The sequence below is a fragment of the Otolemur garnettii genome, unplaced genomic scaffold, assembly GCF_000181295.1.
Source record: "Otolemur garnettii isolate 467f Iridium unplaced genomic scaffold, OtoGar3 scaffold00074, whole genome shotgun sequence".
In the NCBI taxonomy this organism is placed as follows: domain Eukaryota; kingdom Metazoa; phylum Chordata; class Mammalia; order Primates; family Galagidae; genus Otolemur; species Otolemur garnettii.
The window spans coordinates 1,177,246-1,198,706 of record NW_003852469.1 but is presented as its reverse complement, the minus strand read 5'-3'; the positions used below and the strand labels follow the sequence as shown (position 1 = coordinate 1,198,706).

At 54.6% G+C, this 21,461-nt stretch overlaps 1 protein-coding gene across 1 annotated transcript; it reads left to right on the top strand.

Annotated features, from left to right (window-relative positions):
* Positions 1–669: 669 nt before the first annotated feature.
* On the top strand, positions 670–17,360 carry CUNH8orf74 (chromosome unknown C8orf74 homolog). Its single transcript, XM_012807715.1, has 4 exons — positions 670–743; positions 2,328–2,520; positions 14,752–15,155; positions 17,124–17,360. Exons 1-4 carry the CDS (start codon positions 696–698, stop codon positions 17,358–17,360), a joined length of 882 nt encoding a protein of 293 aa, XP_012663169.1. The 5' UTR covers positions 670–695.
* Positions 17,361–21,461: the final 4,101 nt, after the last annotated feature.

Below are 21,461 nucleotides of genomic sequence, written 5' to 3'. Positions count from 1 at the left end.
TCAGATGGTACAGCTGGGGCCTCTCCCGACCCTGCCCTGGGGGAGGCACTGTGACCTAGGGAGGGGGCCTGGGCAGCCATCCACCAAGCCCAGCCAGTGTGCCCAGTCTTCCTCTCTGGGGCTGCAGCAGTGAGCAGGGCAGAGAAAGACCCCCCAAGGTGACCGAGGGTGCAGGGGCTGGCAGGACAGAGAAGGGAGATGGATCCCTCTGACTGTGGCATGGGGGGGGGGTCAGGCACAATAATTGGGGACACACTGCAGAGCTGTTTTCTGTACCCAAAGTCCAAGTCATGATGCCAGAACATGGAGGCATGGATGCCGCTAGCCAGGGAGGAAGTAGGGTGCAGGCTGGATCCTAATGGGGTGAAGCAATGGGGGCAGGGCATGTAGGATGAGGGGGCAGTGTGTGTGTGTGTGTGTGTCTGTGTGTGTGCATGTGTGCATGTGACTGTGTGTGCTTATGTATCTGGGAAGCCCAGGGGTGAACAGGTTTGGAGGGAAAAGTAGGGGGTGGCAGTCCCCCGGCAGTGGCAGGCAGTGAGGCCCAGAGAGGAGAGGTTGAAAGGAAAGAAGGCCGGGAAAGTCCTCGGGGAAGCAGGCCTGGTGACCTAACAAAGCTGGCCCAGCCACCTCCAAGGTTCCGGAAAGTCTGAGTCAGTCCTTGCTAGGTCTCCTGGCAACCGGATGCAGGGGCCATGGCACTCTTAACACCCCAGGGAATGAAAGAAGTCTTCCAATTTCAGGTGAAAAAAGAGAAAACATGGCTTCTAAAAGGAAGTTGGCCCGGGTTGGTCCCACAGGAAGAGGTGTGCTGGAAGGGGCTGAGGTAGCGCTTCTTTGGGGGGACCTTTCTGTGGCCACTGTGTCCTGACACACCACTGCTGAGGTACAACAGGGTGTGAGGCCTGAGCTCCAGGCCAGGGGGGACCAGCCCGGTGCCAGCTATTTCTCAAACCCACAGTAGATGCCCAGAGGCAGTAGAGCCTGCCTGGGGGGACAGAGGGGCTGTGCTTGCCTCTTGGTGTGTCCTGGGAGCCCTAGGGTGAAGGGCACGGCCATGTGGGGAGTGGGGGCTTCTGTACTGCAGGGAAGGGCTGCCTGGGTCTGGCAGCAGAATAGCAGCAGTGGGAGTCCCTGGGGCTGAGGACAGAGCTTGGCCTCCCTCTGTCACCAAGTTCCCCAAGGTCCCCCAGGTTCCCCCCAGCCAGAGCCTCCCCTCACCCTGGGAGAGCAACACTGCTGTGTGCAGTGAGTCTCCACATCACTCACATCTTTTCTTACCCCTTCCTTTAAGTAGCACTTTCTTTTCCTACTTTTGTTGGTAACCTAAAAGGACCTTTCTAAAAGGGCCAGTTGAACTCTCATATAAAATGGCCTCTTACCTCTAAGTAGGGAAGAAAGGCACCCTGAATAGCTTTTTCCTGCTGGCCTCCAGTGAGCCTGAATTGTTACCAAGCACAACTCTACCTTCTGCTAAAGCATTGCCTCTCCAAGCCTCTTCTCTGTCAGTCATGTACACTTTAGTATGAATTTCATTATCACATCCAGACCTCTGGGGCAGCTAGTTTAAGGTGACCAGACGTCCTGCTTTTGGCGGGACAGTTCCAATTTTTAACAATTTGTCCCGCATCCTGTGGCGTTTTTAAAAAGTCCGGATTTTTGGAAAGAATGCAGGACAAGCTAGGAAAGAGCAGGAGAATGGGAAGGAAATATACAGTTTTCAGCTGCTGAAAAGGTTAATGTAACTTCATTTGGGAATGAAAAGGCTAATGTAAATTCCCTACTCCCCTCCTGGGCAGGTCTCCCAGGTGGTATAGGTATCAGAAGGATAATGGCTCCCTCCCTCACTTCTAGGCAAGGACAATTAGCTCAGGAGCCAAACTGTCTGGAACAAACAAGTAGCCCCCTCCCTCTCTAGAGGGTCCCTAACCATAAACAGCTCAGCCAATAGCCCCCCCCCCCAATGGTGTCTCACTTTACCAATGTTAAAATCTGGTCATATTAAGCTAGTTGAGAGTAGCTTTGGAGGTAATTCAAATTGCATTTTAGGGGAACCCTATTTGAGAACTTGTAGCCTGCTGAGGGTGTACAGACCTGAGGCTGCTGTGGCTCACTGAGAACTCACGAAAAGCAGTGCTAGAAAGGCCCCAAAGTCTCCAGGGAGGGGGGAAGGAAGGCTGCCTGGAAATCAAAGCGTGATTCCTCCCTGGTGTACCCACATTCCTGCTTATTCCTCGGGCCCTGGAGCGCTGTGTGGGGCCCCCAATGGTGTTTTTGCCCAGTAAGCATTGCATTTGACCCCTCAACCCTCCTCCTACCCCCCGCAGAAACCGAAAGGTCGGGAGCATCTGCGGAAACTCCTCAACTGGGAGGAGTTTGATGAGCTGCGAGACTCCCGCCAGAGCATCCTGCTGGACACGCTCTACGACAGCGTCATCTTCGCTGTGGGCAAAGGCTTCCCATGGTCGCAGGTGGCCCAAGTGGTCAAGTTCACAGAAGAGTTACTGAGGGAGACCAAAGGTATGGGGTGACCCAGGCAGGAGGGAAGGGGCAGAGGGGGGTGCACAGGTCTCCTCTGAGGCCCAGCCCCAGAGCCCTCGGGGTAGCCAGGGCCCCTTCCTGCCTTTCTTTACATGCTGGGAAATATGGACCCTTTCTAGGCCCTCCCAGCAACCTCCCCGGGGCTGCCGGGGGGGGGGGCGGGGGGGGGTGCCTGGCACACAGCAACTGAGGTGTTTGTTTCTGTTTTGTTTTGGTTTTGCTTAACATAAATCAAAGTGTCGCTGCCCTACTTGAAACCCCTCATGGGCCCCTGGGAGACTGTGGATTGCTCCCAGTGTCAGGCGTGGCCCCACTAAACATCCTAGGGAGGGCTTTCCAGGTGTGAGTTTGCCCGCGTGGGGACAGGGGGTGCAGTCAGGTCTGTGGAGGAAGCACGTCTCCCAGGGGAAAGTAGCCCTGTGGCACGAGGGGACGTGGACTGCAGATTCATTCACTAGGCAAATACATGGGGCAGCCGCTCTGTGGCTGACATCACAGCAACATTAGCTCAGCCGCAAGTCATCAGCTGGTGTAAAACTAATGGGTGAGTGCCCGTGACCTTCCCCACGACACCCGTACTGGTGACGACCAGGAAAGGAATCCATCACAGTGGAGAAGCCAACAGATACCTCCTCAATCACACGGTCCACGTAGACTTTACCAGTCAGAGGCTACGCTGAGAATCACCTGCCACCCGGTAGAAGCCAGCATCCTTCTGTGATGGCTGCAGCAAAGACGCGGAACCAGAATCTAATCAAGAGAAAACATCAGGTTAGGAGCATCACGTGGAGTCACTGTCCTGGAAGCTTCAAACACTCCAAGGCCATGGGAGGCAAAGAAAGACTGAGGACCATTTCCAAACTTGAAGAGGCTAAGGAGACGTGACCACCTCTCACGGCATGTGGCCTGCTGGGGTCTTTTACTATGGAGAAGGTTATTGGGAGAATTGCTGGAACCACAGTGAGGTCTGGAGGCCAGACAGCAGCGTGTCAAGGGTGAGCGCCCGGATCTCGGGGCCAAGGTTATGTGTGTCTGTGCTTTCAGAGGTGCACAGGGAAGGTCCTGGGATAAGGGGGGTTCTTACATGGAGCACCTATTCTAAATAGACTGGGAAGACATTGTTTCTACTCCTTTTGCAAGTGTTCTGTGTTTATTTAAAAATTATTTCCCCAAAACGTATAAGAGTTTTTAAAATGTGTGGCACATTTAACAATCTCAACAGCTGCCAAGCACACAGGCTGCATCGTCTGCTGTCCCAGCGCAACCTGGGTTCACCATCCAGTCCCAGCAGCAACACACGTCCCCTCCCCACTCTCACAGTTTCTAACCACCCTCACGGCCGGCACTGGTTCCGTCTTCTGGTTTACCCACTGCTTTCCAATCTTGCATCAGCCCATTTGCCCAGCTGCGGGGGGGATGTCTCAGACACTCGGGAAACCCCAGTGCACTTCTGCCAGCAGCTGCCTGGGGCCCCCGACCTAGGCACAGGAGTCGGCCTCTTCAATCTCTTCCACTGCCCATGTTCCCTTCTATTCTCTCTTCCAGGCCACTGACCCCATCCAGTGGGCCCTGGCCAAAGGCTTGAGCAAAACATGGCATTGCTCATGGGCTAGACTCAAATCCTAGGGACATGACCTCTGCCCCCAGCATCCCTCTGGGTCCCACATCCCTGCCACTCCCAAGCACAGGCGGTACCAGAATTCAATGCCATCGTTTGAGCTCAGCAGGGGCTCGTGGCCAGAAAAAACACTGACAAGCAGAGATTGTCAGCCCCGAGCAGGTGGGAACTTGGGCTCTTACAAGGCTCCGTCAGAGCCTTCAGCAGACCAAGCCCTTGAACGGCAGTCAAGGTGATGAAACCCAACCCCGCCTGACCAGGTTGCCACAGGGTCGGCTTTTCTCGCTGGAATGTCCTTTGCCTACATGTCTCCTGGACTTCCCAAACCTGAGTTAGAAGGTGGAGACTTGGTGTTCAGGAAATGTCTTTCCCGACTTCAGGGAACCCCTTCCAGGCAATAAGCCTCAGCCAGTGGCTGCTGACACCCTCCAGGGACAGGGAGCTCCCTCCTGAGGCCACTCCTTTACGTGATCTCTCTCCTCATTGGCAAATTCTCCCCTCTATCTAGCCTATGCCTGCCTGGAGCAGCCTTCAGAGTCTGTCTTCTAGAGGTGGAGTGTAGGCCCAGACCAGCGCCGTTCATCATTCTCAACACAGCGGCGTCCTTTCCACAGCCGCTCCCCCACCCCCAAAATCAGCCCTCCTCGCCACTGTCCTGTGGGTAGACTTGTGTTTCTGCACCCTGCCCACATGCAATGGTAACACTGAGCAGAGACGCAGGACTTCCCAGGCACCTCTAATGCCGTCTTGTTTGTGTTGGCCCATCTGTCTTTCCTCCTCCAATCTTTTCGATCTTGATTTTGGGCCGTCCAGCTCACGAGTTCCTCCTCTCACCTTCATATTCCTTGAAAACGTGAGAAACATAGTTGATACAAACATGGGGTAGCTACACACTCTTGGGGGAGAGGAGGTTCCCTGTACCTGAAGTTCCACTGGCAGAAAGTAGAACCTAGGGCAGGCTTGTGGCCAGAGGGAGCGCTCAAACCCCATCTCGGCCCTTCACTGGGAATGTGCTTGTGGGCAAGTCACATCACCTCTGGGCCTCTGTTTACATGTCTAGAAAATTCAGGAGACAAGATTACCCTCTCCCTAGGGGTCTTACAAGGACTAAACAAGAATATGGAGTAAAGATCAGGGCACAGTCTATGATGTCTAAAGTGAGTGGTCACCTCTATTTTTAGGTGGGACAAAGACCCAGAGACTCAGGAAAGTGGGATGTGATTCAGAAACTTGGCCTAGTCAGGTGTGACCCACTTCACATCAGCTCCTGCAAGAACAAGGCCAGGAGGCAGTAGATATGGTACCAGGTGCCAACCCTGCCCCACTGACCCTGCACTGCTGAGGGCAAGCAGGGCCACAGGCTGGGAGCAGAAGACCAGGTGCTTCAGCAAGAGGCAGGTGCCCGGATACACAGCAAGTTGCAGACTTTCCCTAGAAGTTGGGGTGAGAAAGGAGGCAAGAGAGACCTCCCCAGCTCAGCTCCCGGGTGACTGATCCACCTGTGAGCACTCCAGGTCAGTGAGAACTGGAGGGGGCAGAAAGCGGGAATCGGATGCAGAGCCCCACAAGAGCCAGGCTGCCTGGGCTTTCTCCCCTTGATCCACCCAGCACTGTTCAGGATGATACCTGCTGCTTCTGAAGATGGGAGGCCGGTCCAGGTGGCATCCTGCTCAGCAGCCAGGTCATTGGTTGGTACAGACACTTGTTAGAGCTCAAACAAGCCCAGCACTCCCCAGGGCTAGAGAGGAGAATCATGGCTGACACCTCCTTCCCTATGGACAGTCATCCCCCAAACTTGGACAACTCTTTCTTGGCAGGCAACTCCAGGCTTGGGCTGAGCTTGGAATGTTCTGTCATTTTTCTAGCTGTGTGATGTTGGCAATGCCCTCGACCTCTCTGTGCTGCGGGTCCCTCATCTGCAAAGTGAGGACAGGAAGGCCCCCCCCCTTCACAGGTGGTTGTCTCCACTTAGGGGGAGCAGTGGAATAGGGAGGAGGTGCTGGGACTGTGCAAAGAACTTGCCCATTATGATACCTGCTCCCGGGGCTCAGGGGCTCTTGTGGGCTCAGCTGCCCACCCAGAACCTTAGGTCCTCCTCTGACCCACGTGGGTGGCTATAAACCCTTAGCGCTGTGCATGGACACGTCCAGCCCTTGCTGCCCTTGGCTCTGCTTAGTCGCTTCTGCCCAACACCAGCCCTAATCTTGTTCTTGCCTTTCTCCCCCCTCTGGTGGTATCTGGGAAGCACTACCCAAGTTTGGACCATTGTCTCCAAGGCTGTCTGCCCCTGTCTACCCTCTGTCCCTTCCTGTGCCCACCAGCCCTGGATAAACTCCCCCAACCAGGCCTCTCCCAGTTTCTGGGCTCCACCACCCAAAGCTGGTCTTGGCCCCTCCAGTGCAGGCCTTGTAGGGTCAGCTCTTCCCGGGCCACGGCCATGCCCCTTGGCCCTGGCACCTCACACCTGGTCCATGCTGGGTGTTGGGCCTCCTTCCTGTGATGCCGGCCTTGTTCTTCCCTCTCCTACTGTGTTTTTAGTCTTCCTTCTCTGCTCAGACTAAGTGCCTTCCCCAGATCTCACACCAGGACAGTGGGAAGGTTGGACATAGACAGGCTGGAGCTCCAGCCAGGGGGCCTGTGCTTCATGCTTCTCTGTCCCCTGGTGCCAGGCGATGCACATGGCACACAGTGGGTGTCAAATGAAAAAACTGACACACCAGTACGATTCTCAGTGCCTGCAGAGGCAGAGGAGGTGAGGGCTCCCCTTGCCCACATTGCTCCTGCAACACTGGCCTACACAGCTGGTGTCCAAGGCAGCGTGCCGAGTGAGGAGCTCTCGGTTCAAATCCCACCCGCTCACTTGCAAGCATCTGCTGACCTCTCTGTCCATCCACTGCCTCATCTGTAAAATGAGGGTGATGTCAGGTCCCACTCACCTGTTGGAGGATTGAAGGGAAATGGACACTCAAAACACAGCAGGTGGCCTGCACATAGAGAGCACTCCATGACTGTTCCTGGCTGTGACCACATGGGACGGGATGGACAGCAATACCCACAGCCCATGACAAGGAGCTGGACACTGGTTCTCAGGAGCCAACAGAAAGAAGACCTAGGCAACCTCTACCCAGCTTCCCCACACCCATGAGCCATCCTGCACATAGGGAAACAGGCCTCGAAGCCCACTGGTGTGAGAGAGAAGGAAACTGCCCACTGCCCGGTGAGGGATCCCTGTCTAAGAAGCAGGGAGAGCTGGCAAAGACAGCAGGGCAGGTCCCCCACAACCCGTGCACCAGCCTCCCCATCTCGCAGCCCACTCTGCCCTCCTCGGAGACGCCATCCCACCTACCAGGGGACTGGGCGCAGGATGCCCCACTCAAGTTTGTGTTTCTTCTGAAATCCACACCGGACTGTCACTCTTGTTGTCAGGTAGCTTTTCCAGGGATACTTTTTGTTGTTACTAATCCGGGACTAAGGACGGCTGGGCTGTGTTTGAGTACAAGATAACAAAGCTGGAAGCCGGCGTGCAAGGAGGGTCATGTTTGCACAGTGGTGATTCACGCTCTGCCTGAACAGCTGCCAACTCTGCTCACCTTCTGGCCCAATCAGGCCTCGGTGCACGGAGGAAAAGGTGGCCCTTTATCAAAAGCAGAGGCTGATTCTGTCCTGGCAAACGGCTCACCAGGATGTGTGGGTCTCAACTGCAGGCCAGAAGAAAGATCGCTTTCCTTGGTGCCTGCTGGGCCAGCCTCCAGGGAGCCCAGGGACGATCACACCCAGCCAGCCACCTCTGGCCAAGGACAAAGTCAGCAGCCGCAGCACAGAGCTGCAGGAGTCTTCCCACCTGGGACGTGCTGGTGGGAGGAAATTGCAGGAAGGGGGCAAAATTTCCCTACCTTGCCTAGGCTCAGGAGGCTGAGGAGAGGAGAGGGACTTAGGGTGTGTAGGAGAACTTGCATGGGAGGGGATGAGAGGACAGCCTCTCTCACCCTGGGCTTCCCTGGGGTATGTGGCCCCTGACCCCTGCTGCCCATCTGCCATGTCCGACCACTGTGCTGCTGACCGGTCACCATCATCGTGTCTGGCAGGCACCAGCATCTCCCAGGTGCCCTATCTGGACAGCTGGGTGGGGGGAGTCCCTTTCCTTCTGGCCTGGCCCCCAAATCCCAGGGCTGGAGAAAGTGGGCCTTGATCACCCTCAGCAGAGGCACAAGGCAGCCCAGAGAGTCGGGTGCCCAGGATAAGTCATAGTCCTGGCATCTGCAGTTCCACCCACAGCCACTCCTGATCCTCCAGGAAATACCACCCAGGCAGCGTAGGAGGAGAAGGCAGCTGCCTGGCCACCTCCTGCCGCGCAGGGCTGGCAGGAAGGAATGACTCTCCTCAGCCCCCTGTGAGACTGTTCCTACTGAGATATGCCTGACCATGACCAGCAACCCCGGGAACTCCACCCTCACACTAGGGGGCCTGCGGCATCTCAGGACCAGCCCGTGCAGATAGCAGGTGTCACCTCCAAGGACCCACTTTCCCAGAAGGATCCTGACGCCCCCCTGGATAAGACCTGGAGAGGCCTTTGGATATTTCCTTGTTGATGGATGTGGATGTTCCCACAGAGGCCACAGACAGACATCTTAGGACAAATGGGCAACTGCCACCTCTGAGACTCCTCCCTGGGTGTCTTAGTTTCCTGGAACCACTGTCACAAAGTGCACAGGCTGCCTGGCTTCAGCAATAGACACTTACTTTCTCGTAGTTCTGGAAGCTGAAGTTTGCAACAAGGCGTCAGCACAGCTGGTTTCTCCTGAGACCTCTCTCCTGGCCACCCTCTCCCTGGGTCCTCACGGGGACATTCCTCTGCCTGTGCCCCTGGCGTCTCCCTGTGGGACCACATGTCCTCTTCTGATGACGTCACTCACATTGCTGGTTTAGGACCCACCCTCATGAGCTCGTTTAACCCTAATTACCTCGTTAAAGACCCCGTCTCCAAATGCAGTCACTTTCTGAGGTCCTGGAGGTTCGGACATCCACATCTAACTGGGGTGTTTGCACAATTTGGCCATCAAAGAGTGAGGCCACAGCTCACCAGGGGACAGTGTGAACACATGGGCCAGAAAGCAAGACTGCCACAGGAAGCTCCCCTACCCTCTCCAAGAGCTGTCCACCCTGCAGAGGGCCCTCACATGGCTACCTCGCAGCTGTTATTTCAAAGGTGAAGACACTGAGGTCTGAAGAGGTTAAGTCACTTGCCCAAGGCCAAGTGGTGTCAGGATTCGAACCCAGGTCTGTCTCACAGCAGAGCACACACCCTGCCAGGCAATCTTCCATCCTGACCTGCGGAGGGGGTGTGTGAAAACCCGAGGACCAGGAAGCCCAGGAGGGCCAACTTCACCCCAGGCTGGCCCTGACTTTGGGGCAAGTCCTGCTTTTCTCTCTGAGCCTCAGTTTCCTCACCTGCAGATCAAAAGCACTGGACTAGCTTAATAGTTCCCAAAAAGTGTCCAGAAAGATAATTTTCCCCGAACAGATTTGAGAAACATTGTGGATGCTCAATGCTTATTGGTGATCTGCTGAGTCCATTAGCATATTAAGGCTCCGTTTAATGTCACTGGCTGCAATAGTTCTTAAAGATCCCTGGCCGTGGAACATTCACTTTGACTACAGTGGACGTTTGAGTAACGTGGGAGTTAGAGGTGGATCCCCTGTGCAGTCAATCCACACGTAACTTTTGACTCTCCCCAAACTTAACTACTTAGCAGCTTAGTGCTGACCAGAAGCCTTATCAGTAACAGGTGATGATGAACACATATGTGGCGTGTTATATATATTGTATACTGTATTCCTACAATAAAGTCAGCTAGAGGGAAGAAAATGTTATTAAGAAAATCATAAGGGCTGGGCATGGTGGCTCACGCCTGTAATCCTAGCACTCTGGGAGGCCGAGGTAGGTGGATTGCCTGAGCTCACAGGTTCGAGACCAGCCTGAGACAGAGTGACACCCCGTCTCTAAAAAATAGCCGGGCGTCTGGGTGTTGCCTGTGGCTCAAAGGAGTAGGGCGCCAGCCCCATATACTGGAGGTGGTGGGTTCAAACCTGGCCTGGGCCAAAAATTGCAAAAAAAAAAAGAAGAGAAAAATATCTTTACCGTTCATTAAGTGGAAGCGAATCTTCACGAAGTTCGTCATCGCCAGGTAGGCTGAAGAGGAGGAGGAAAAGGTCGTCTTGCAGTCTCAGAGGTGGCCGAGGAGGAAGAGAATCCACACCTAAGTGGACCACCCAGCTCCAACCCACACTGGTCAAGGTTAGCTGATGTATCTATTGCAGAACATCCTTTGGAAAACCAAGACCAGCAGGGCTGGAAGCCCCTCCCAGCACTACCCTCAAGGGTCGATAAAAAAGGCCTGAAGCTACTTGGAGCGGGATGGGGGGAGGGGGTTGAATTCTGGCTCTGTCACTTAGCAGCTGTGTGCCCCTAGGAATTCCCTTGGCCTATCTGGGCCTCAGTTTCTCTCTCCAGTAAAGAGGAGTTGGGGCCTATACCAGCCTCATTGAGCTGGCAGGGGCTGGGAGGCTTCTTGACCCAGGGTGCATGTGGCACAGTGTGGTTGGAGCACCCTGACCAAGAGGAGAACATCTGAGCGGTCACAGTCGATGGCACTCTGGGGTGACAGAGCTCAGCTGGCCTCTCAAGAGCAGAAAAGGGGGCAAGGTTGGGGTGGGGCTGAGGACCACAGGATGGGGCTGAGTGGCAGTGGCAGGCCCTGTGCTTTCACCTGCTTCCCACCACGCCAGGCCACTCTGGTGGGTGCTGAGGTGCTGGGAAAAGTAATTCCTGCCCTGGGAGCCAAGACTGGGGCAATCAAACTGTTCGTCGGGGGCACGTGGATCCTCCTGTTCAGGCCTACCCGGAAGGGGCATCCCTTCACCATTTCCAGCCCCTTGGGGACATGGCATGGCTATCTGCCTCTCACCCAACCCGGACCTGAGTTCGGGCCATGGAAGGCGCCCAGATCTCCCCTGTCCCAGCCAGCGCCTCTGCCCTGGTTCTGGGGAGCCAGGCGCTGCCATCTGCTAGCCTCCCCCGCTCTTCCCCTCTTGGTTTCTCTCCTCCTCCATCCCGCCCTGCCAGTCCCCTCGCAGGTGCTGGCCTCCAGGGCCTTGGGGACCATCTTCAGGAAGTTCCCAGAGGCCAATGCAAATGAGGCCACTCCCTGTTATTGAAGAGCAACTTGCAGGCACAGATCTGCCTCTGGCAGCCAGTGGCTTCTCCTCCAGACTTAATCCCTCTGCTCTCTGAGTCACCAGGAACTTCTCAACCTGGGGCCGGTGGAGCATGGTCTGAGGCCAAGAAAGTGCGTCCCATGAGCCAGCCTTGAATGAGCTTCGTTGAAACCCAGAACTGGCTGAAAGAGCATCTCCGGGCTGAAAGATAGAATTCAGCCTAGGGTGCCTTCCTTGTTGACCCAGGACAAGGTCTGCACTTGGGTTGTATTACCTCTTAGGCTCTGCCCATGGTAGGACATCCGTCAGGGTGACAAGCCTCCTGGAATGAGTGTGCACATCTACTGACACAGGCTCCTGGGTTCAGAGCTGGGCTCTCTGCACAGCTGCGGGACTGAGCAGAGACGCCCAAGGGCCAGCCTTGGCAAAGGAGGCCAGCACGGCCACCCACGTCCGCAGGGCTCCGGCAACCCTGCCCCAGGCACCACCAGGCCAGGCTGGGTGGGAGGAGGAGCAGGGCACCTTTTGGCAAGTTCAGCAACGAGGAGCCCAGAGAAGGTGTGATGAGTCACCTGGAGAAGTTCACAGCAGTCACCTCCACACAGACCTAAGACCAGCTTTGACTATCAGGAAGGCCGATCTCATGACCACCCACCCTGTGGTCACCCTCTACTGGCCGTCCTGCCATCCTCATGGCCACCATCTCCCCTCTGGGCAGCCCCCACTGCTCACGTCCTGCGTCAGCACCTCCCTGGTGTGGTTCTTGACTTTGAGGAATTTGATGATTCTCTCTCCGCACACTCAACCCAGGAAAAATAAACCCCGAAAACAAAAAAACATGCAGGCAAGATCCTAGATGCTATTTCCCTGGGGGACATCCGGTCCTGGGAAGCCCTAAGGCTCTGGGGTGAAGTCTGCGTTTCACGCAGCACACGGGGCCTTTGTGAGCTCCCCGTCCAGACGGAGACGGCAGCCCTGTCCTCAGAACTCAGACACTCAGCTCTGGGCGTGGGTTTGTGCACCCAGACACACTGCACTCCGCTCACCTCCAGCCTTCACCCCTGCTGTCCCTCTGCCTGGGATGGCCTTTCTCAGGCCTCTGGACCCCAGGCGAGTGTCCCCAGTGGGTGGGAGCGCGGGTGGCTCCTCTGCCTCTCAGAGTCTCTTCCTCTCTCCCCGACTATGAGCAGATCTTGTGGTAGAGACATCCCACCACCCTGGTACCCAGCTCTGAGTGGTGAACAGATAGGAAAGGACCCCATGGCTCTGAAGCCAGGCGGTCTTCATCATCCAGTCAGTGAGGACGGGCCAGTCCAGCTCCGGGCTGACCCTGCCCAGGCCTCAGCCCTCCTCCAACCAGGCGGCTTACTCCTGCTGCCAGGATCAGCTCCCTGTACCCGGCTGCGCTCACACTGCAGGAACCATCTGCCATGTCGGGTGGGCTTGGCCTTTAGCCTCCACCAAGAGGACCTTGGCCACAGGCCACACCCCACACACCTGCAACCTGTTCCTTAAACAGCTGCTCCTTGAGTGAAGCCCCCCATGCCTCCCACCCCTTAAAATGTGACAGTGGCCACACCTTGGCTTGTGTTCGTTCAACAAGTCTCTCGCCATCCAAGGGCTCCTGCCAGTAGGCACTGTTCCTGCACTTGACCTGAGAAAGCCCCTCTCTCCCTCACCCAAGCACCCTAATTCTGTGTCTCTCCTTCACTGCTCTGAGGGCAGGGACGGGTCTTATTACTGCTGAAACTGCGGGTAGTGTTTGGCAATTAATAGGCAGTAACAGTTTATAGACAAAGTTTGACAAATTAATCCTAGATGGACGCTGCCGATGAAGGAAGGGAGAGAGGGAGAGAGAAAGGGAGGGAGGGAAGGGAGAGAGGCTAGGGAGAGATTTCTCATAAAGGTGGACACCAACTCTCCCTTCCTACAGCATTTTCTGATCACTGCCTTGTTGTAGGTGAGTAATGAGCTTCTTATTCCATGAGACCCTTCCAACAAGCTATAGTCAGTATAATTACTCTCTATTCTACATTGGAGAGACAAAGGCCCAAGTGTCACAATTAGGAGGGACCAAGTGTCTCAGCCTCCAAATCCAGTGCCCTCCCTGAGGCAGGAGCACAAATCTTGGTCCTCTGAGCCAAAAGGGGTTACGGCCAGCACCAAGGGGAGGTCTCTCTTCTTTCCTCCCTGGAGACAGCAGCCTGCCGGAGTCTACGGACACTCCCAGCACATGTTAATGAGCCGTCACAGGAACGGTGCCCTCCTACTAATATTTTCCCAATATCTTCCCCTCTCAGGACCCTGGGGAGTCTTAAGGTAAATATTCCCACACAGAGCCTAGCCAGCTTCAGCCAGGGGCCATGAGGGGACCTAGAGTCGGGGTAGGAAGGCTTCAAAAGAACCATGTATGCAAGGCTGGGATGGTCCCTCCCAAAGGGGCATGAAGCACTCTGGAGAGGGGGCTCCCCCAGGGTTCCCAGGGGGCTCTCATGGAGGAGAAGAAGAAGAGGAAGGGCCTGCAGACAACCCAGGCCCCCTGCATCCAGCACTTCATTTCCACCATCAGCAGAGGAAACGGTGGAATTCCCCAAAGCTCATGGCTTGGTGTGCACCAGCCTGCACTCTTTTCCTGCAGAGGGGGTACACTGAGTCAGGAGACAGGAGAGTCTCACTACTTTCCCAGGGTGGGGCCCCTGGCTGGCCAGCTCTCTTTCTTACATCTGCTCCCCAGAACAGGCACATAACTCGGCCAAGACCGTTCACAAACCATCTCCCTGTCAAGTTCTGGTCACATGCCGGGGAGCTCTGAGCAGGCAGAGAGGACAGGAGAGCAGTGGGAAGGATGGGAGGCAGTGGGTCCCCCTCTGAGGAGATTTGCCCAACTGCCACCCTCAGAATTGATGAAGTGAATGGGATAAACAATATTTTCCCAACTCTGTGACATGACACACAAGCCGAGACATCCCTCTAATCACCTCCTGCTCCACTCATATCAGAATCCCCTTCTTATATCCTCATCTCCTCCCTGAAGGGTGGAGACCATGTAATGCACAGCTAAAGTAAGTCTTTAAAACAGAAGTTAAAAGATAAAACACAGGTAAGGAGTGGGATACTCATATCAGAAAAATACTCATACTCAGAAAAAAATGAGATAAATATAAGGTAATGCATGAAATTAGCTCTGAGCTTCCTGGAAGCCAAGGTAAAAAGGGAAATATGATACCCTCTGAAGTTTGCAAGAGCTAATGAATGGTCACAGAGAATCGTGGTTAGGACATGGACTCCGGGGTCAGAGTGTCTAGGTTCAGAGTCTCTATTTATTGGCCATCTGTGCAGCTTTGTCCTGTTCATACTCTGGACCCCTGTGCCCACAGGCTGCTCCATTACTGAGGCTGTGACAATCTTGGCGAACAAGCTCAGGGATTACCAGAGTCAGTTCAACACCTCCCACCTGCTGGCCCTCTGCGACTACTTCCACAACACCTTCATCCGCCACTACAAGCTCTTCCAGTATGTCCTGGGTCAGAAGCAGGAAGTCAACCTTACAGTCGCCCACCTGGAGGTGTGCGCACCGCCCCAGCCCCTCCCACTGGCCGAGGGCAAGGACAGGGAGGTCTGGAAGCAGGAGCAGCAGGTGGCCGAACTCGAGGTAGCCGAGGCACAGAAGCGCAGCAGCCGGCTGCTGCTGCAGGAGACACTGAGGCTGGAACAGGAGCGGCTGCTGCGGAAGGCCTTCCAGGTATCGCCGCGGAGGCCCAGCCGTGGCCTGGTCAGGCAGGTAAGACCTACTGAGACAGTGGCCTCAATCACGGCAGACAGGGCCTCATTGTCAGCGTGCAGGAGAGGAGGTGAAAGGTCCCCACGAGGTAGAAATCTATGTCCCCATTTTAGTTATAAAACAACCTAAGGCTCAGAGAACTCAAGCAAACCGCCCAAGGTCACCAAGCTGGCCCATGGTAGTGCCTATGTTGGATTGAGGCTGGGCTGGCCCTGAAGTCCCAGCTCTTTCCACTGCATCATGAGTGGTGAGATTCCAACACAAGAGGCCAGAGGAGATGCCAGGCTCCAGACAGCTGCAGAGTTTCCCTGTGCCCTTCATCTGCTTACAGAGCCGCATCCCTAGGGGCCTGAGGGGAGAGGGTGAAGGAGGCAGGGACATGAGGACAGCTCAGGGAAGGAGATGTGGCCAGGTGGGCGAAGGGCAGAGCTGATGGCCCAGTGAGGACCTAGAAGAGTCTGATCTTTGGCTTTAAGAAGTTGGGCTGCCTTCTTGATGGTCTATGGGCTGGGGCCCCAGCTGCCAGGGGCTCCCACATCCAGCTCTCAGTAACGATGAAAGGCCTGGCACCAGGGCAGCCAACTCCTTGAGAGCCTGGCTGAGTCTAAATTACCATCTTTGCCACACATGGGCACTGAAGGTATCATCGTTGCATCATCTTTGAACACACGGATGTGCATGTATGTGCATGCATGCACACAGGTGCACACACATGTACACACGCACACGTGTGCCAGAATAGATGATGCCCATCTGAAGTTAAGTCTCCAGATGAATTGCACATAAGAAGGTCATGTAATCTTGGTACATTAGGACACCCAGAGGGGACCCAACAAAACCCAGCCTGCTCAGGGGACCTTGCTCCAGCTCCCATGGGCTTGGCCACAAGAGGAGTTCATATCACCCTACCACCCCACACATACTGCTGCTGCCTCCGTCTCCTCCTCCTGATACCCCTCTATGCCCCCAGAATGGTGCTGCCACCTGTGCATCCTCCTGGCAGAGCCCATGGGCCCAGGAGCCCCCCACTATGTGCCCCGGCTGTGTGTCTGAGTTGGGGGTGCTAAACACCATAGCAGGAACCCAGTGCATCTTGGAGCACAATCTTCCCAAAGACTTAAGGGAAGAACATCATTTTTCTATAAAAATAGCCAGAGAGATATTCGGGGGCAAATGTACAATTTTGCATGGATTTTAAGTTAAAATATGTGATCTCAAAGAAATGTATTACAGGCCACTGAGCAGTCCATGTATGAACCCCCACAGAAACTCTCCTCTGCTGTTGACTGCTTGAGCAAAGGGACATGCCCAGAGGCCCAGTCACCTGCTCATGTCTCTGGAGAGGTCACCAAGAGGGTCTCCTTTTTAACATGGTAGACAGTGGCTGAGTCTGGTTCTTCCCACCACTGGCTGGCTGGCTTGACATGCCTGTTCTCTGAAGCAGGGTCTCCTGTCCTCTCCCATGAAGCTGGCGGATAGAACTTGGAGCTGTGAGGGTGAAGGTGGTGGGTGGTATCCAGATGGGGCTTGCATTGCCCAGACAGTAGAGTCCGTAGGAAATATGGGATCAAAGTTAGGAACAAATGACACAAACAGGGTGACTGTCACCCTAGGCCTAAAAGAGAAAAGGAGAAGTGACCAGTGGATCTCAAAAGAGAGCAGCATCTATAGGAGAGGGCTGGGGACACAGCTGTGGCCAGTCCACGGCAGGGCAGAAGGTAGGTGGGGCAAGGCTCTTGCTGAGAGCTCCTGTTGGCCGGACTCAGCTGGGACCCAGAGGTCAAGGTCATCAGTGGATGCAGCCCTTCCCCAGTGGCCTCCCAGGACTTTCCAGGGAGGGACAGAGCAGCTGGAGAGTGGATGTGTCCTTGCGCCCAGAGCAAGGACCCAGGTGAGCACCAGGTGGTGGAGGGCTCTGCCTGCAGATTTCCCGGGCCCCGGCCACCAGCTCTGTCCCATTCCCTCCAGGACCTGGAAAACCTCATCGGTAAAGCCATTCACATCCAGATCGAGTGCCTGAAAGAGCTGCTGCAGCACGAGATCCAGATCACCTTCGACATCTTGGACCTGAAGCTTCAGAAGAAAACTTTAAACCTCAACACGTCTATCCCTTTCCCTCCCTCCATCATGGACCACCCAGCCCAGGAGGAATCTCCTAAGCCTCACAAAGCAAACAAAGGAAAGAAAGCGAAGGCTAAGAAATAGATGTCCCCATAGAAAGCAAAGGCAAGAAGTGATGTCCCCGTGACCGTCACCTGAAGACCAGCCGGGGATGTGACAGCAGCAACTGCAAGCAGTATAATATAATGAGCCCAGGGCTCAATAGATAGAGAATTCTATCCATTAAAAGAAACAAACCCATACCCACCCCCCGTCTCTGTCTTAGAAACCGCTTTCTAGCACCCGAAAATTCAATCCAAGTGGATTTCCCCTGAGTGATGGGAGGTGGCTGTGCCCCTCTGCTAAGCTCAGAGCTTTGTTCCCCCTGTGGTGGAGGGGTCAGGCTTTACTTGCTAACGAGCCTGAGCTCTTCTGAAGACACAACCGCTGGCCAGTGTACTCAGGTAAGAGTGAAGGAGCCTCAGACACCTGTAAGGCCCTCCAGCGGAGACAGTGGTTCTGTAACAAGGACGTGTCTTGACATTTTACCCCAGACTTGGTGTGTGCAGCCTGCTGGTCTCCCTGCTAGGGGACTCACAGCCACCTGACCTCCAGAAATCTCCTTTCATGAGAATCTACGCTGTCTAGACTGAGGCAGGGAACAAGCACTGTCCTGGAGGTGGGAGGGCAGGCTTTGAGCCCAGCTCTGCCACTGATCAGCTGTGCGACTATGCCCGTGTCTCTGGACACCAGTTCTCTCTCCTGCCAAGTGGGGGCTGTGGGTGGTGGCTAAGGTCCCATTTATCACTGTAACACCCTAGGAGAGACACAGGCTATGCCTGTGTGTCAAGAGTTTCAAGGTTCAAGGAGGTCCAGTTCAAAAACTAGAACTCAGGCCTTGAGACTCATTTCTGTGCCCTTTGCAGGGGGCATTGTGCTTCTCATGCAAACGGCTGCATAGATCCTGTGGCTGTTGGTTTAGCCAGTGGCTGTGGCCTCCAAAATCAGAGTTCTAAAGAGGCTACCGCATGCTGCCTCTTTCCAAGCCAGCAACCAGCTCTGCTTCCCTCCGCCACCTGCCTTGCTGCCCTGGGGCAGGTCACCCTGCACTGAGCTCACTACACCCACCTCTCCTTCACCACAGCTGCTTTCTAGATCATTCCACCCCAGGTGTACCTAAGTCCGTGTTCCCAGGCAAATCTGGCCTGCCGCTGGGGGCCCATGCTGGAGTCAGAGACAGGGTGCCCCGCTCGGAGTGCCAGCAACTCTCTGCAGCCCCTGCAGAGACTCCCAGGAGACAGGAGACCCCAGCTGAGGAGGGAGCCTCTCAGGGCTGAGTGCTGTGGCCCCCACACTTTTCCTCCTGTGTTACCTTGATGTGCAGCCAGGTGTGTTTATACTTGAGAAGTTCGGTAAACTTCCCAATACTTTTGAGACAGAGGAAGGAGGTTCCATGTTGTTCTTAAAATTTTTCCTTCATTTTCTTTTCTTTCCTTCCTTCCTTTCCTCCTTTCCTTCCTCCCTCCCACCCTCCCACCCTCCTTTCCCCTCATTTTTGTTAACATCCACATCTTCTGTGTAGGTGAAACCACTGTGGCTCAGAGGGAGGTGTGGGAACTTCCATCCTCTGCTGTCCAGGGCCTCACCAGGCTCCCTAATACCCCTAGAATCAGTGTAGGGGTATGTGTGTGTGCTTGGAGGTTGGTGGAGGGGGCAGGCAGTAAGTCCAGTGCCTACCCAGGCCAGGCCAGGGGCTGTCCCCAGCCAGAGCAGGACACAATCAGGCATCCTGGCCAGCCCTGGGGACAATCAGCTGAAGCCCCTCCCTCCTGGGCAAAGATTAAGCAAGTTCCCCAAGTGGACCAATCAGAGTGCTCCATTGCCCTGGCCCTCAGTGGTTGGACCAGACCCGGGCACATGACCTGAATTGGGCCAATCAAAGTGCCCCATTCTCCATTCCACACCCTCCACCCCAAGCCACGGAGGCAAACCTGGGATTTTCCTACCTGTAGCTCCCAGGTTTCCAATCCTCCAGGCTGTGAGACTGTGAGGATCCCAGGAGTCAGAGCTGCCTGTGGCTGTGAAGCCAGCCTGAGAGAAGGAAGCCAACCGGCTGAGAGAAGCAGGACAGGGAGGAGAGCCTGAGTGAACCTGAAACCATTCTCCCCCGGGGCGGCTCCACCATGCCCTCCAGTGGTTTGGGTGTACAGATGTGCACACACCCATTATTTGACTGAGGTCAGTGGCACAGGCAGGGCAAGGAATGCTTCAACCATGACAGATAAGGAAACCGAGGCTCACACAGGTGGCATGATTGCTCAAAGTTACTTGACTAATCGGAGGTGAAGCCAGGACAGAAGTGAGCAAACCTCCTCCCTCCCAGATGAAGCTCCAGTTTCAGCCACTGCTGCAGAGGACATGCCCCATGTCCCAGCCACTGCCCAGACCACACGCTTGCTGCTAGGGTGGGTGCCAGCCCCTAGAGATAAGCTGCCCTTTTGTTCTGGATCCGAGAGAGATCACAGCTTCTACTCCTAGATAGAAAATGTCAGGCTGGAGGGCAGAACCTGCCCCTTACTAACTTTCACACACAAAGCCAAACGAGTGTATTGAGCAAAACAAAATAGAATTTACCCATCATCACAACGCTGTCTTCAGAAAATGTCTACCCTGTCGGCAATGCCATCTCCTACTCACTGAGTAGGCCATCGATCATAAAATGCCCTGAGTCCAAACTTCCATCAACCATTCATGTTTCATCAACACCGGAGAGCCTCTCAGTGTTACAGGTGGAACGTCCTTCAAGGAAACAAAGGGCTCTCAGATGTTTTCTGTAAAATTCTTTTCATACCTACTCACAAGGTTGTGAGAACAGGGGTCATTCCCAAGCCCACATCTTCGAACTGAGGAGTAAGGTAGCCCTGTGTCCTTCCTAAGGACCCTTCCTGCTCCAGCGTTCTAGGAACACGGCTCTCAGCCAAGGTTTCAAGGCGCCTGGGAACTGGGACATAGGTTTTCTAAACCTGACGCAGGATTCTGATACAATGAGATTATGATCCAAGTGCCATCATTCCAGCGAGCTTCTGGCACACTCCTGTTTTTCAGGAGGCTGGCCTTCCTGTGGGTTTCAGATTTCTGGCAGACTGGAAATGCCATCTTCATTGACCCTCCAAGCAGAGGAAGTGGCCCAGCTTGAAATTGCCCAGAACCTCTCATGTAAACCAGCGTTAGTGCTTTTTTTCCCTAAGAACTCCAACGTTTTTGTCGATAGGTTTAGGATGGACAGGCAGACAAATGTGGAACTTTTCTAGAAATAGGATAGAGCAGTGGGTAAAAGTTGGGCAGCCACTGCCCAAGGTTTTTGCAAAAAGCACTAACTCAGGCCAGCAGCTATGTCTCAAGGACACTTGGACATCTTAGGTGTTTGAAGAGACTTACCTTCAAACTCTGAATGAGGAGATTGCTGGTGGGAGGTATTCAAACCCAAAGGAAGCTTTGTCCTCAGGCACAGCCAGTTATTGCTGGCAACCTCATGGAATAGCTGCTGCCCATGTTTTGGGAGGGATACGAGACTGCAAGCTCCTCAAAGGTCCATATCATCCTGGACACCTCCTCCTATTCTCTTGGCCCCACCTCTGATTTCAGCCAAGGCTACAGAAAACTGTTCCTTGTGGTTTCTGTCCCACTTTACACAGATGGCACTTCACACCCAGTGTTTGCCAAATGTCTCTGCTTCCTGTCATGACACTTTGATGTTATAGCACAGGGAACCTTCAGGAGGCAGTGTGGCCACCACACATGTACAACCAGGAGGTGGAGAAAGCTTAATAAGCCATGGAAGAACCTGGACAATGGGAGGTGGGAGCCCGTGGGCCATTGTACCTCCCTGTCCTCCTCCAGTGGACAGTTCTGAGACATAGCTTTATGGCTTCTCAAAAGCTCCCAGGGAGATCTAGGACCGGTCATCACAGTGTGACCACCGAGGGACACACCTTACATTGCCTTTTCCTCCTTCTCTCTCTCTCTCTTTGTTCTTCATGTCTGCTATCTGGGATCACTTCCCACAGAAACTCTGTGCTATAAGAAAGCCTTTATCTCGGGTTCTGTTTTCAAGGCCTAACCTAGGCCAGGACATGTGACTCCATCTTTGTGTTCTGCTGTGCCACATTAGCCCTGTCTGTTTTGCTTATCTTTTTTTTTTTTTTT

Coding starts and splice junctions, on each gene's coding strand:
- CUNH8orf74 (XM_012807715.1), top strand. CDS start 696: ATGGCACTCTTAACACCCCAGGGAATGAAAGAAGTCTTCCAATTTCAG. Junction 2,521..14,751: donor GTTACTGAGGGAGACCAAAG/GTATGGGGTGAC, acceptor CTGTGCCCACAG/GCTGCTCCATTACTGAGGCT. Junction 15,156..17,123: donor GCCGTGGCCTGGTCAGGCAG/GTAAGACCTACT, acceptor CATTCCCTCCAG/GACCTGGAAAACCTCATCGG.